This window comes from Apium graveolens, chromosome 4 (assembly GCF_009905375.1).
Source record: "Apium graveolens cultivar Ventura chromosome 4, ASM990537v1, whole genome shotgun sequence".
Classification (NCBI taxonomy): Eukaryota; Viridiplantae; Streptophyta; class Magnoliopsida; order Apiales; family Apiaceae; genus Apium; species Apium graveolens.
The window spans coordinates 21,204,540-21,221,552 of NC_133650.1; the positions used below are offsets into that span (position 1 = coordinate 21,204,540).

Consider the following 17,013-nt stretch of genomic DNA (forward strand, 5'->3'; position numbering starts at 1 on the left):
AAGAAATACATGTTTTTTATCCATAACAATAATTTAAATAAAATAAATTGTGTTTTTATCCATAATAATAATTTAAATAAAATACATTGTGTATTCGTATAATTCCCTGCGTTTATAATTTCCTGCGTTTATAGATAACTTTTTTCATAACATTTTCATGTAAATTAATATAGAAGTGATAGGAATCGCAGTGGTCGGCTTGATTTGTCCAACGAGTGCGAGTTGTCTAATAATGTTATTTTTGTTGTGAATTGATTGTCACATGGTCAAATATGTAATAGTAGGGCTAAACTTAGGTGTAGAATTTTTACAATTTGTATTAATTGCATGTCTCCTTTCACTTGCTATAAATATAGCTTGAATCAGTGAATGAAAAATGCACCTAGCGATTCTTTCTCTGCTTCTTCTTCTTCTCATATTGCTCTCTCTCCGGTTAAATATAGTAGTTATTTAACAGCTCTTTTATTACTATAACCAGTATTTTATAACATGTTATCACCACGAAGCCCTGTCGAAACTGAGAAGGTATAATTTTAATTTAAATATGCATATATATGAGTAGACGTGGTTACACCCTCTACATATAATTTTTATATATCTATGACCGAAGTAGACGTGGTTATACCCTCTACTAATAATTTAAATATATATGGATGGAGCACCGCCTATTAAAATTATTTTACGGTACCATTTAATTTTGGGTAATACCGAAGTATAGTGGGAACCTTAATTTATAAATTGCATAACTATCGGATAATAACTTTTTGCCCCTAACTAACTTATGCAGGATTGTCCATTTTAATTTATTATTGGTCGGAGATAATCTGCATACGCAGACGTCCGTATGGCGGGTGAAAATCCATTTGTCATTTTATATATAGATTTATTTATAATATCAATGATAATAATGATATATACATTGATTCTTGCGTATTTATTAACGCACTCGATTAACTAGGATTTTATGTAATATTTACATTGATGAATTAAAATTAGATAATTTTTCGTGTTAATTCAGATTTAGTATGACAAATATTACAAGCTTGTCGTTCGTTGCCTTGGACATTTCTGGCGATAATTATTTATCATGGGTACAAGATGTAAAGTTGCACTTGGGTTCAAAGAAATTAAGCGATACAATAAAGGCAGAAAATAAATCCACAGCCGAAGAAAACTTTACCTCTATAATTTTTCTCCGACACCACATGCATGAAGATTTAAAATCTGAGTACTTAGAAGTCGAGGATCCCTTTATTTTATGGGAAAATCTAAAGGATAGGTTCGATCACCAGAAACTAGTTTATCTACCTGCAGCTGAAAATGATTGGGCTAATTTAAGACTTCAGGATTTTAAGAGTGTCCGAGCATATAGCTCTGCTTTGTTCAAAATAAGTTATAGGCTTATTATGTGTGGTGAGAAAGTTACGGAAAAAAGAAAAATCGATAAAACACTATCAACTTTTCACCCCAACAATATCAACTTAGCAGAGATGTACAGGGAGCGCAAATTTACTAAGTTCGGGGATCTTCTATCAACTCTCCTCGTTGCTGAACAGAATCATAAATTGGTGATTAAGAATCATCAATCCCGTCCAACAGGATCTGCCCCATTACCTGAAGTAAATAACATGTCATTCCAGCAGAATGTACGTGGAAAAAGGTATAGAGGTGGACGGGGCCAAGGGCGGTACCGTGGACGAGGTCGGAGCCACGGGCATTTTCGTCCATATAACAACTCTGGTCACCGGAAGTGGCAATCTGAATCACAGAGTAAAAGAAAGGCACCACGAGGAGGAAAAACTGAAAATGTTTGCTATAGGTGCGGCATGAATGGGCACTGAACACGTAATTGTCATACACCAGATCATCTTGTTAAGTTATACCAATCTTCTCAAAAATCAAAAGAGAAAATGGTAGAAACAAATTTTGCCAACAATAACATAGATCATTTCCCAAGAATCACAACTGGAGGAATAAGCATTAATGGTCCGAATGAACCTAACGAAATTCCCATATGGGAGGCTGAAGATTAGTTTCATATAATTATTATAGTAGTGTGTATTGTGTGCTTTATTTTGTTTGAACTATGTAGTGTGTTATGTTCTTATCAAATAAATTATGTTTCTTAATTATATACAGAATGGACTCTGAAGATATATGCATTGCTGATTGTGGTACAACTCATACGATTCTACAGAACCAAAAGTATTTTACCCAAATAACCAAAACCAAAGCTCAAGTCGGAACGATTTCCGGCGTATCTAATATAATCGAAGGTTTTGGAAAAGCTAGTTTCGTCCTACCTAACGGTACCCACATACACATTTCAAATGCATTATATTCTAGTAAGTCTACTAGAAATCTTCTTAGTTTTAAAGATATCCGACTCAACAATTTTCACATCAAAACTACCTCTGAGGCTGATAAAGAATATCTTCTTATTACTTCCGCTAATCCTAGCAACAAGAAAATCTTAGAAAAGTTTCACTCACTTTCCTCAGGATTATATATAATGAAAATTAAAACTATTGAGTCACACAATGTCGTTGCTTCCAAACTCGTAGATCCAAAATCTTTTACACTTTGGCATGAAAGATTAGGTCAACCTGGCGTCTCTATGATGCGTCGTATTATAGAGAATTCTACTGGTCATTGTTAGGGCGAAAACATGCGCTAATATTCACGCAAGTATACGCGTTCGCAAGTAATATAGAATACTTTCTAGTTCGTTCCCTCAGAGACTCAGACTAAATTATTATCTAATTAAACTCACTCACCAATGTATGATTACTTCTCAATGTTAAGATAATAACACTTAAAATTGTTGATTAAATATTAACTATAATTAACTACTTAATTAACCACTTAACTAACACTTCAATTTATCAATAATGAAACACTCATGAGATCACAACTTCATTATTACTTCCTTCTATAGTCATTGTTATTACCTTTAGCATGTGACAGTGATGATATTAATCGAATAACACAAAACTGATAAAAGCCAACTTTCATTGTACTAATACCATTCCACCAAGCATCCACAATTAAGATAGAAGTTGAATAGTCATCAATTATATTGAGTTCCTATATGTCTATAGAAATTGACAACACAACGATTTAAGCACAAGTTTTTCCTTTTTGATTACATAGGGAAAATAAAACTGTTAGAGTTACCCACTAATCATGCTCAACGTACATGAACCTATGCTAGCATGGCAAGTTCTAAATCTCAAGATCCACCGTCGCTTCACAAGAGATTAACACCCTATCTTATATGTTCGCGACGCACATAAGACGAATACGCACAACCAATACTAGATATCAAGCAATCATCACACACTAAAGTATTAAACAATTAACTAAAGAATTCCATAATAAATCTGTTGCAACCCCATGATCACGATTAGCCCATAATAGAACTTATCGCCATCATGGGTTCATATGAAATCATGATAAACAAACACAAGAAAATAATAACTAAACTAATTATATTAAAACAGAGTACGTCACAAGAGTAAATAAGTCAAGCAAGAAAACTAGCATCCAACGTTACAACGAAACAAGAATCACAAGAAAATATGCTTCCTCTTCGTTGCGGTGTGCTAAATCGGTCTTCTTCCTTATCTCCTTCGCTTCTTGCGTAAAACACAAACTAAAACATAATCCCCTTAATACTCTCTGTGAAAACGTCTCAAATCTACCTATATAATAGTCCCATAAAACTCAGATTACATAGAAGTTGGAAGCCAAACAGAAGTAGAAGTCTAAAATAATTTATCTTTTTCCCCGACCCTGCGCGGCCGCTCAGCATAGCTTTGCGGGCGCGCAGGTTGCTGCGCGGCCGCTCAGCATTGCTGCGCGGGCGCGCAGGCCTCTACTGGAAAAAATCCAGGTTTGCTCCGTTTCTTCACCGTAATCTGCCCATTCCTTTCCTCTCGCAATGGTGAACACATGCCAAGGCTTATTTTTGATGATTCCTCCCCCGAAATGCAACTAATACCCTGAAATGCATAAACACTAGAAAAACGCATCAAATACACAAAATACTTGATTTCAAGACACCAATTTAAGCCATTTTAAGACGTTCTAAGTGGTATAAAATGCCACTTATCACACCCCCAAACTTAAATCGATGCTTGTCCTCAAGCGTCACAGACTCAAAAACAAATAAAAATATGCATGAATGCAATCTATATGAAAATGCAACGATCCCCCTTACTACAATTAACCAACCAAATTGTCACATCTCAACGAATGCAGTTAGACAACTAAAGATCAATAAACTCATGCAAACGGACATACAGCCAGAAACGTGGTGTGTGCAAATGCTTAACAGATATGCTTCGGAACTAGACCAATTACTATGACTAGACTATCCTCAAGGCAATCCTACGATTATACAAAGAATAAAAATTCTAGGCACAAAGTGATATACAACACTACAAGACTCTGGAGCTTATTACGGAATCGTGCTTTTTATTTACAACTCAAATGCTTATTTGACCGTGCAATGAGTGAGGTCCACAAAAGACTTATACAATGGTATCCATGTAACGAGCGTTAGGTTAGCGGATCCCAGACTCTAAAATCCTTAGGTCACTAGGCACAAAGTCCCCTAAGAACTTAATAACTCGAATACCAAAGAGCCCACTCTTGATCAATTATGCAATTTTTTTTTTAATAACTTCTGAGCAAGTGCGTTTCGCTCCATCTTGCTCAACCCTAGACTACTCGCAACATATGCGAGCCGGCTACTAGCCATTTGACGCCTAGCCACAACTAGCAACAACTTCCATATTTTTTTCTCCAAAATTTTTTCTTTTTCATGTCTTTATCACTAAGAACCTATAATCGAATTCTAAGCATAATAAGTAGATTGACCTTGAAAACAACCAAATCATAACAACAATCTAGCCCTTACGCATTTTTTAAGACTTAGTGGACTTACAATTGTTTCTAGCATGCATATCAACCTACATAACTTAATATCACTTTAATGCTATCACTACACTCGCATCAATATCACAATTCAGTCGATAACTTATTGCAAAAGGGATCATGGTAAATGCATGAGCTACATGACATTCATAAAAAAAAAACTAAATGGCATAAATTATGCAACTATATGAACTAAACTATCATGAATATGCAACTAAATGACACACACACAATATTCCTTAACTACCACCCCCAAACTAAAAATCTTCATTATCCTCAATGAAAGTAGTAGAAAGGAACACAGGGTATACCTACTCGGAGTCATCATCATCATCACCCTCAGTGGGTGGAGTATCAGGCGGTGGGTATGCAGAGTCCTCACCAAAAACTGGCCACTGGATATCAGCTCCAAGGCCTCGAAAAGCAGTCCCTAACGCAAGGGTGAGCTCCTGAGCAAACCTACTCTGCGTCTCATACATGGCATCCATCCGCCGTGAAAGCCTCCTATACTGGGCATCACCCATCCCAGCACCCTCCTGAGCTCTCGAAGAACCAGCCTCATCACGCCCTGGCCTAGCCATAGTAGCACCTCGTGCTGGACGCCCTCTTGGAAGATGATAACCCAGCCCATGCTCCTCAGGCTCACCACCGGTCCACTCCTGCATCCCATTCAGAGTGCCAGAATCAATCGAAGTGGCTGGCAACTGCAACTGCTCATGAGCCGGCCAGTTCACTCCCACTGCTCGGCATAGCTTCGTAACCGTGGATGCATAAGGGATGTTCATATGCTTTGCTCCCCTCAAAAACTTCAGAATTCCTTGGTAGATAAACTCACCAAGGTCCACATAGTACTCATCATGCTGAATTCCCCACAACAACTGTGCTCTCTCAACTGTGACCTCGTGTGCATGTGAAGAAGGCAAAATATTAGCACATATAAATGCATTCCATGCACGGGCATACCTGTTCATGGCGATCGCCGGAAAGTGACGATACTCATTATTGCCTGGACTGCGGGTCCAAACTGTGCCCGGTCGACAGAGAGTCGCACAAATCAAATCCAAGTCAAAATCCTCAGCAGTCTTTTCATTCCAGTTCTCCTCCTCGGGCTTCCTCTCTCGCTGTCCAATCACACGGTGAATCGCCGCAGGATGATAATCAACCGTCAGCCCACGGACTACAGAAAACCCATTCTTTTCAGCCTTCGCGTTCGCGTAGAACTCGCGAACAACGCTCATCGGTACTGCTTCGGGTGACTCACAAAAAGCTATCCACCCCTTCTCTGCAATCATGGGCAACAACTCACCATCCCTCCCTGATGGTAAAAACCCCCTCTCCTTCAGAATCGGCTTCCCCAACAGCCTAGTGTACTCCTCCTCCGCAGCTCTGTCAGTTAACCGAGGCCTTGCAGCAGTACCCCTCGATGAATCAGCAGTAGGAACTGTGCTGCTGCTGTCAATAGTGCGTGCTCTCTTGGGTGCCATTGATTCGTGAATAAAAGTGTGTAAGAACTGATTTTTGATGTTTGTGAGAGGGGTTAAGTGTAGGAAGTTTTGTGGGAGATATGTAGGATAGGTGTATGTATATATAGGGTGTGGATTAGATTAGGGTTTGGGAATTAAGGGATAAAATGATGGGGTAGTGGGAACAATTCGTGGGTTTATGGGCTAAAACTATTTTTATGTTTTTGTTTGTTTTTTTTTTTCTGAACTGTAAAAAAATTTCTGGAACTCGACCCCTGCGCGGCCGCTCAGCATAGCTGCGCGGGCGCGCAGAGGGTCTCTGGAAAAAAAAAATTCAGCCCTTGTTTTCTGATTTTTTTTGTGTTTTTGGATAGGTTATTAACTTCTAAGGGTTCCTGTAACAACAATTCATGGGTTGCCTCCCACGCAGCGCTTCTTTTTCGTCATTAGCTTGACATTTCGTACCCTGCTCAAGTAGTCAACAAAATGGCACTAACCACTTCTCGGTTTGCCATGTCCCCATAGTAGTGCTTCAACCGCTGACCGTTAACCTTGAATGCTTGGTCCGGATCATTCTCAAAAATTTCCACCGCTCCATGTGGAAACACAGTTTTGACAATAAAAGGTCCAGATCACCTTGATTTCAACTTCCCAGGAAAAAGTCGGAGCCGAGAGTTGAATAAGAGAACTTGTTGCCCTGGCACAAATAACTTTGGATGTAGCTTCCTATCGTGCCACCTCTTCACCTTTTCCTTATACATTTTGTTATTTTCGTACGCTTGAAGTCGAAATTCATCCAATTCATTAAGCTGAAGCATTCTTTTTTTACCAGCTGCATCTAAATCCAGGTTCAACTTCTTCAATGCCCAGTAGGCCTTATGCTCAAGCTCCGCAGGTAGATGACATCCCTTACCGTACACCAACTGGAACGGTGACATCCCAAGTGGAGTTTTGTATGCTGTTCTGTAAGCCCAAACAGCTTCATCGAGCTTTAAAGACCAATCCTTCCTTGACGAACAAACAACCTTCTCTAGAATGCGCTTTATCTCTCTGTTAGACACTTCCGCTTGACCATTTGTTTGCGGATGATAGGCAGTAGCTACTCGATGATTCACATTATAACGCTGCATCATAGAAGTGAACTTACGGTTGCAAAAATGCGATCCTTCATCACTTATGATTACCCGAGGTGTTCCAAACCTTGTGAAAATTTGCTTATAAAGAAAATTTAGCACTGCCTTTGCATCATTTGTCGGTAAAGCTTTAACTTCGACCCATTTTGAGACATAATCGACTGCCAGCAAGATGTACTGATTATTGCAAGACGAGATAAAAGGCCCCATGAAATCGATTCCCCATACATCAAAGACCTCGACTTCAAGCATCACATTTAATGGCATTTCATCCTTCCTTGACAAATTTCCCACTCTTTGGCAACGATCACACCTTAAAACAAACTGATGAGCATCCTTGAACAAAGTAGGCCAGAAAAAACCTGCTTGTAGAATACAAGCTGCCGTCTTCTCACCTCCATAGTGTCCCCCATAAACCGTGGAATGGCAGTCTCGTAATATCCCCTCCGTCTCACAGAACGGGATACATCTCCTGATGATCTGGTCAGCTCCCTGTCTAAACAAATATGGTTCATCCCACATATACCACTTCACCTCATGCAGAAACTTCTTCTTTTGAGCGGATGTCAAATTAGGAGGCATTATATTACTGACGAAATAGTTTACAATATCTGCAAACCATGGTTCTTCCTCCTGAATTGCAAACAACTGCTCATCCGGAAAAGATTCATTGATTAACGTCTTATCTTGTGAAGTAGAATCGGGATTCTCCAACCTAGAGAGATGGTCAGCTACTTGATTCTCAGTACCTTTTCTATCTTTGATCTCTAACTCAAATTCCTGAAGTAAAAGCACCCAACGAATGAGTCTCGACTTCGAATCCTTCTTAGAAACCAGATAGCGAATAGCTGCATGATCAGTGAATACTGTTACTTTCGTACCAAGCAGATAAGATTGAAATTTCTCAAAGCCAAAGACTATAGCCAAAAGCTCCTTCTCAGTAGTGGTGTAGTTCAATTGGGCACCATTTAAAGTCTTACTCGCATAGTAGACCACATGGAAGAGATTTTTCTTGCGCTGTCCCAGAACTGCACCTACCACATAATCACTCGCATCACACATCATCTCAAACGGTTCTGTCCAATCTGGTGCTGTAATGACTGGTGCCGTGATCAAACTCTCCTTGAGAGTCTCGAATGCTGCCAAACATTCATCATCAAATTTGAACGGCACATCTTTCTCAAGCAAATTGCACAACGGCTTAGATATCTTTGAAAAGTCCTTGATGAATCGCCGATAAAAACCCGCATGACCAAGAAAACTACGGATTCCTTTCACAGAATTAGGTGGGGGAAGATTTTCAATGACTCCCACATTGGCCTTGTCCACCTCCAGACCCTTGCTAGAGACCTTATGCCCAAGGATAATGCCTTCACGCACCATAAAATGACATTTCTCCCAATTAAGCACCAAATTAGTTTCCACACATCTTTTGAGTACGGCGCGCAGATTATTCAAACATTCATCATATGAGTGTCCAAAGACGGAGAAGTCATCCATGAACACTTCGACATTATTTCCAATCATGTCAGAGAATATAGCCATCATACATCTCTGAAAGGTGGCCGGGGCGCCACATAACCCAAACGAAACTCTGCGAAAAGTAAATGTGCCAAATGGACAAGTGAAGGTAGTTTTTTCCTGATCCTCTGGTGCAATACAAATCTGATTATACCCGGAATAACCATCCAGAAGAAAAAAATACTCATGACCCGCCAATCTGTCAAGCATCTGATCAATAAATGGAAGGGGGAAGTGATCCTTCCTTGTGGCTTTGTTCAATTTTCTATAATCCATGCATACTCTCCATCCTGTAACTGTTCGAGTAGGGATGAGCTCATTCTTTTCATTTGCGACCACAGTGATACCTCCCTTCTTAGGTACACATTGTACGGGGCTCACCCACGAGCTGTCAGAAATAGGCTAAATGATGCCTGCATCTAGCCATTTCAGAATTTCTTTCTTCACCACCTCCTTCATGATGGGATTCAATCTTCGCTGCTGTTCCACAGTTGGCTTACTACCTTCCTCTAGCAGAATTTTATGCATACAATATGAAGGACTTATCCCCTTGATGTCTGCTATGGTCCATCCTATAGCCGATTTGAATTCTCTCAAAATCCTTAAGAGCTTGTCTTCCTCACTACCTGAAAGGTCAGATAAAATAATAACAGGTAACGTAGATGAATCACCTAAAAAAGCATACCTCAAGTGTTCAGGTAATGGCTTGAGCTCCAAGGTAGGTGCTTCCTCTATTGATGGTTTGAGCTTCCCTTCAGCGTTCTTGAGGTCAGAAGTACCAAGAGATTCAAATGGTATGTCCAGCTTTCGCTTCCAGGGAGAAGCGTTCAGATATTGTAATTGCTCGTTGCTATCTTCATCATCGCTGTCAAAATCCCCCACTAAGGCCTTTTCCAAGGCATCAGACATTAGCATGTGATCGAGTTCCGAAGTAACCGCAGAATCAATCACATCCACTTTTAAGCACTCCTCATCTTCTGTAGGGAATTTCATTGCCTTGAATACGTTGAAGGTCACATCCTGATCTTGGACCCGCATAGTAAGTTCCCCTTTTTACACATCTATCAAGGTACGGCCAGTAGCCAAGAAAGGCCTTCCCAAGATTATGAGAATCTTCTTATCTTCCTCAAAATCCAGAATAACAAAATCTGCTGGAAAGAAGAGCTTATCCACTTTGACGAGCACATCCTCAACTATGCCCCTTGGGTAAGTAATGGAACGGTCAGCCAATTGTAGTGACATGTACGTGGGTTTTGGATCAGGCAGATCCAGTTTTTTAAAGATCGACAACGGCATCAGATTAATGCTTGCTCCCAAATCACAAAGGCACTTGTCAAACGTCAGATTGCCAATTGTGCAAGGAATGGTGAAGCTCCCTGGATCTTTCAGTTTTGGTGGTAACTTTTGCTGCAGAACAGCGCTGTATTCTTCCGTGAGAGCAACGGTTTCAAGGTCATCCAGTTTCACCTTCCTTGAAAGAATAGTCTTCATAAACTTCGCATAACTAGGCATTTGTTCCAGAGCCTCAGCGAAAGGTATATTGATGTGAAGTTTCTTGAACACCTCCAGAAACTTCCCGAACTGTCTATCCAGCTTTTGTTGCTGCAATCTCTTAGGAAAAGGTGGTGGAGGATAGAGTTGTTTCTCCCCTGTATTAGCCTCAGGCAGAGTGTGTTCAACAGTAGTCTTCCTTGGTTCCGCCGCTTTCTCCTTTTGCTTAGATTCTTCACCTCTAATTTCAGCTTCGACTTCCTTTGCCTTTTCAGCATCAGCCACTTTTCCAGACCTTAAGGTAATAGCCTTGACTTGCTCTTTAGCTTCCTTCCTACCTGGTACTTCCGTGTCACTGGGAAGAGTGCCAGGTTTACGATTGAGCACTGCATTGGCTAATTGACCAATTTGATTTTCCAAGGTCTTGATAGAAACCGCCTGACTCTTGCACAACAGCTTAAGTTCCTCAAAATCAGCACTAGTAGGTGCAGCTGCACTTCCCTGTTGAGGATATGATTGCCTTGTAGCATACTGCTGTGGTTGCTGGAATCCAGGTGGGTTAAACTGTTTACTCACTCCTTGCTGATATGGTGGCTGAATAGCATTCTGATTATTCCCCCAGCTGAAATTTGGATGATTTCTGTTGTTAGGATGATAAGTCGCTGGCACAGGCTGCTGTTGTCGCTGATAATTATTCACATACTGAACAGATTTATTTACAAGAGAACACTGATCCATAGCATGAGAACCTGCACAAAGCTCACAAACCATAGCTATTTAATTAACTCCATACGTAGCCAGAGAATCAACCTTCATTGATAGCGCTTGGAGCTGGGTTGCAATAGCGGTGGCTGCATCAACTTCCAGAATACCTGCTACCTTGCCTGACGTCATCCTCTGAGTTGGGTTTTGATGCTCATTTGCAGCCATCGTCTCGATAAGATTATACGCCTCAGTATAGCTTTTAGCCCATAAGGCGCCTCCAGCTGCTGCATCGAGCATGGGCCGAGATTGGGCCCCCAAACCAATATAGAAACCAGTTATCACCATCCAATCCGGCATTCCATGATGTGGACATTTTCTCAACATTTCCTTGTAGCGTTCCCAAGCCTCGCACATAGATTCTGTAGGTTGCTGCGCAAACTGAGTAAGAGCACTCCTCATAGCAGCAGTCTTTGCCATCGGATAAAACTTCACCAGAAACTTTTGCGCAAGATCTTGCCACGTAGTGATGGACCCAGCTGGTTCAGAATGTAACCAGTCTTTAGTCTTGTCCCTTAGTGAGAATGGGAAAAGCCTCAACTTGATAGCCTCATCAGTCACGCCATTATACTTAAAAGTGCTGCAGATCTCGACAAAATTCCTTATGTGCATGTTGGGGTCTTCAGTTGCCGCTCCTCCAAAAGAAACAGAATTCTGCACCATCTGAATAGTTCCCGGCTTGATTTCAAAGGTGTTAGCTTGAATAGCCGGATGAAGGATGCTTGACTGAATGTCATCAATTTTAGGCCGAAAAAAATCCATAAGAGCTGGATCAGCTTGAACAATACGATCTCCCATGTTTACTGGTTCTTTCTGCTCAGTTCCTGAATCCGAATCCTCAAAATCTAACTTCTCCGGAATATCAAGAACTTCGTCTGTCTCCTCAGCTGTATCTAAAGTCCTCTTGCGAGCACGAGAACGAGTTTGCATAAACGCTTGCTAAAGTACCTGAAACACAACTAGAAAAAAATAAGTAACTACTACGTCCTAATCACTGAGTCCTAATGACCAATGATGGTAAGTACATAAACTAAACAAATACGCCGAGTCCCCGGCAGCGGCGCCAAAAACTTGTTAGGGCGAAAACACGCGCTAATATTCACGCAAGTATACGCGTTCGCAAGTAATATAGAATACTTTCTAGTTCATTTCCTCAGAGACTCAGACTAAATTATTGTCTAATTAAACTCACTCACCAATGTATGATTACTTCTCAATGTTAAGATAATAACACTTAAAATTGTTGATTAAATATTAACTATAATTAACTACTTAATTAACCACTTAACTAACACTTCAATTTATCAATAATGAAACACTCATGAGATCACAACTTCATTATTACTTCCTTCTATAGCCATTGTTATTACCTTTAGCATGTGACAGTGATGATATTAATCGAATAACACAAAACTGATAAAAGCCAACTTTCATTGTACTAATACCATTCCACCAAGCATCCACAATTAAGATAGAAGTTGAATAGTCATCAATTATGTTGAGTTCCTATATGTCTACAGAAATTGACAACACAACGATTTAAGCACAAGTTATTCCTTTTTGATTATATAGGGCAAATAAAAATGTTAGAGTTACCCACTAATCATGCTCAACGTACATGAACCTATGCTAGCATGGCAAGTTCTAAATCTCAAGATCCACCGTCGCTTCACAAGAGATTAACACCCTATCTTATATGTTCGCGACGCACATAAGACGAATACGCACAACCAATACTAGATATCAAGCAATCATCACACACTAAAGTATTAAACAATTAACTAAAGAATTCCATAATAAATCTGTTGCAACCCCATGATCACGATTAGCCCATAATAGAACTTATCGCCATCATGGGTTCATATGAAATCATGATAAACAAACACAAGAAAATAATAACTAAACTAATTATATTAAAACAGAGTACGTCACAAGAGTAAATAAGTCAAGCAAGAAAACTAGCATCCAACGTTACAACGAAACAAGAATCACAAGAAAATATGCTTCCTCTTCGTTGCGGTGTGCTAAATCGGTCTTCTTCCTTATCTCCTTCGCTTCTTGCGTAAAACACAAACTAAAACATAATCCCCTTAATACTCTCTGTGAAAACGTCTCAAATCTACCTATATAATAGTCCCATAAAACTCAGATTACATAGAAGTTGGAAGCCAAACAGAAGTAGAAGTCTAAAATAATTTATCTTTTTCCCCGACCCTGCGCGGCCGCTCAGCATAGCTGCGCGGGTGCGCAGGTTGCTGCGCGGCCGCTCAGCATTGCTGCGCGGGCGCGCAGGCCTCTACTGGAAAAAATTCAGGTTTGCTCCGTTTCTTCGCCGTAATCTGCCCATTCGTTTCCTCTCGCAATGGTGAACACATGCCAAGGCTTATTCTTGATGATTCCTCCCCCGAAATGCAACTAATACCCTGAAATGCATAAACACTAGAAAAACGCATCAAATACATAAAATACTTGATTTCAAGACACCAATTTAAGCCATTTTAAGACGTTCTAAGTGGTATAAAATGCCACTTATCAGTCATCCTCTTAAAGATTTTAAAGTTCTTTCCAACAATGACCTTCCATGTTCAGCATGTTCTTTAGGAAAATTGATTACTCGACCATCCCCTACTAAAGTTCAGCTTGAAAGCCCAATTTTTTTAGAAAGGATCAAAGGGGACATATGTGGACCTATACACCCGTCATCTGGCCCATTTAGGTACTTCATGGTATTAATCGATGCCTCAACTAGATGGTCTCATGTTTGTCTTCTCTCAACTCGTAATGATGCTTTGCAAAACTACTTGCCCAAATAATCAAATTACGAGCTCAATTCCCAGATCATTGCATTAAGTCAATCCGTTTAGATAATGCCGGCGAATTCACATCTGCAACTTTTGTCGACTATTGCATGTCTGTAGGAATCTCAGTTGAACACCCAGTTCCTCATGTACATACACAAAATGGGTTAGCCGAGTCCTTTATCAAAAGACTCTAACTTATTGCAAGACCGCTGTTGTTGAAAGCAAAATTACCTACATCTATTTGGGGTCACGCAATACTTCATGCTGCTAATATTATTAGGATTAGACCAACTTTCTACAACCAACATTCTCCGCTACAACTGGTACTTGGTCAAGTTCCTAATATCTCTCACTTCAAAATTTTCGGAAGTGCTGTATATGTGCCGATTGCTCCACCACAAAGATCGAAGATGGGAGCTCAAAGAAGAATAGGTATCTACGTTGGTTTTGATTCCACATCTATAATTAGATATCTGGAGCCTCTAACCGGAGACTTATTTACCGCAAGATATGCAGATTGTCATTTTGACGAGTCTATGTTTCCTCCTTTAGGTGGAGATAAACATTCAAACAAGGTTAATCCTGACATAACATGGAATGCATCAGGATTATATTTTCTAGATCCACGTACCGGTCAATGCGAACTTGAAGTTAAAAGAATTATTCATATGCAAAATATCGCAAACCAAAAGCCTGACGCATTTAACGATTCTAGAAATATAACTAAATCTCAAATACCTGCAGTAAATACTCCAACTAGAATAGATATACCAATTCAAAAATCAGATACAAAAGAATTAGTTACAGAATCAAAGCCACGCCTGAAGCGTGGTAGACCGGTCGGTGCAAAAGATGTTGCACCACAAAAAAGAAAAATAAAGAAAATTGCCCCTGAAGTGGCACATGCTCCAGAAGAAGCAAATACCCCTAAAGTGGTATTATCTTCTGAAGAGATTCCAGTCTTCGAAGATACGGGATTAAACAATCATGAAATTTCAATAAATTATGTGCATGATATGAAATTATGGGATCGAAGTAAAGCCATAATCGATGATGTATTTGTGTATTCTGCAGTATTGGATGTAGACATAAATTCTGATCCTGAACCACAAAGTGTGGATGAATGCCGTCGAAGAAAAGACTGGCCAAAATGGAAAGACGCAATCCAAACAGAATTAAATTCATTGCGTAAAAGAGAAGTATTTGGACTTGTTGTCCAAACACCAATCAGTGTGAGCCCTGTTGGAAATAAATGGGTATTCATAAGAAAACGAAATGAAAAGAATGAAATTATCAGATATAAAGCCCGACTTGTAGCACAGGGGTTTTCTCAAAAGGCCTGGCATTGATTATCAAGAGACATACTCGTCAGTGATGGATGGAATTACTTTTCGTTTTATATTAGGTATGGCATCTAAAGAAAAATTGGAAACACGCCTTATGGACGTCGTTACTGCATACCTGTATGGTTCACTTGATAGTGAAATTTTTATGAAAATCCCAGAAGGGTTAAAAATGGATGAGTTCAAGAAACCTCGTCATAAATACTCCATTAAACTTCAGCGATCATTGTATGGACTTAAACAATCTGGTCGTATGTGGTATAATAGACTTAGTTGTTATTTACAAAAGAATAGGTATATTAGTAACCAAATTTCTCCATGTGTTTTTATCAAAAAATCACAATCTGGTTTTGTGATTATTGCTATATATGTGGATGATTTAAACCTTGTAGGAACAGCTACAGAGGTTGATGAAGCTGTCATATACCTAAAGACAGAGTTTGAAATGAAAGATCTTGGAAGGACAAAATATTGTCTTGGTATACAAGTCGAGCACTTGTCATCGGGAATTTTCCTCCACCAATCTACATATACAGAAAAGGTTTTAAACAGATTTTACATGGATAAATCTCATCCATTGACTACTCCAATGGTGGTTAGATCTTTAGAGCCTGATAAAGATCCATTTCGACCACGAGAAGATGATGAAGAAGTTCTTGGTCCTGAAATCCCATATCTAGGTGCAATTAGTGCAATTATGTATCTTGCAAATAATACAAGGCCAGATATTGCATTTGCTGTGAATTTATTGGCTAGATTTAGCTCTGCTCCGATGGACAGACATTGGAATGGGATTAAACATATATTCCGTTATCTTCGGGGAACAACAGACTTTGGATTATTTTTCCCGAAAAACTCAACATCTCAGTTGATCGGATATGCAGATGCTGGATACTTGTCAGATCCTCATTTTGGCAAATCACAAACTGGATATGTATTTACATATTGCGGTGCAGCCATTTCCTGGAAATCCACGAAGCAAACTACAGTAGCAACCTCAACAAATCACTCAGAACTCATTGCAATTCATGAAGCCAGTAGAGAATGTATTTGGTTGCGGTCTATCATCAAGAATATTCAAGAATCATGTGGATTGCCAGACATCACAAGAAGTCCTACTGTCATGTTTGAGGACAACACTGCATGCATTGATCAACTCAAGGAAGGATATATCAAAGGGGACAGGACGAAACACATTTCATCAAAATTCTTCTACACTCATGAGCTTCAAAAGAATGGTGAAATTGATGTACAACAAATTCGGTCATGTGACAACCTTGCTGATTTATTCACGAAATCATTACCGAATTTAACATTTGGGAAGTTACGACATAACATTGGAATGCGCCGACTCAAGAATTTGTTTCAACAAAATTCAGCGAATGATTTGTTTTTCCAAGGGGAGATTGTACTCTTTTTCCTTCGTTAAAGTTTTTATCCCACTGGGTTTTTCTTTAACAAGGTTTTAAAGAGGCAGTCTATGATCCATACCACATTGACAATCAAAGGGAAGTGTTGTGAATTGATTGTCACATGGTCAAATATGTAATAGTAGGGC

At 39.5% G+C, this 17,013-nt stretch overlaps 1 protein-coding gene and 1 non-coding gene across 2 annotated transcripts; both read left to right on the plus strand.

Annotated features, from left to right (window-relative positions):
* Positions 1-1,205: 1,205 nt before the first annotated feature.
* On the plus strand, positions 1,206-1,841 carry LOC141718411 (uncharacterized). Its single transcript, XM_074520792.1, has one exon. It carries the CDS (start codon positions 1,206-1,208, stop codon positions 1,839-1,841), a length of 636 nt encoding a protein of 211 aa, XP_074376893.1.
* A 9,768-nt stretch (positions 1,842-11,609) lies between these two features.
* Positions 11,610-11,716, plus strand: LOC141722269 (small nucleolar RNA R71). Its single transcript, XR_012575288.1, has one exon. It is a non-coding gene; the product is annotated as a small nucleolar RNA R71 (small nucleolar RNA).
* Positions 11,717-17,013: the final 5,297 nt, after the last annotated feature.

What these genes read in the sequence shown, in the direction of transcription:
- LOC141718411 (XM_074520792.1), top strand. Translation starts at nt 1,206, where the DNA reads ATGCATGAAGATTTAAAATCTGAGTACTTAGAAGTCGAGGATCCCTTT.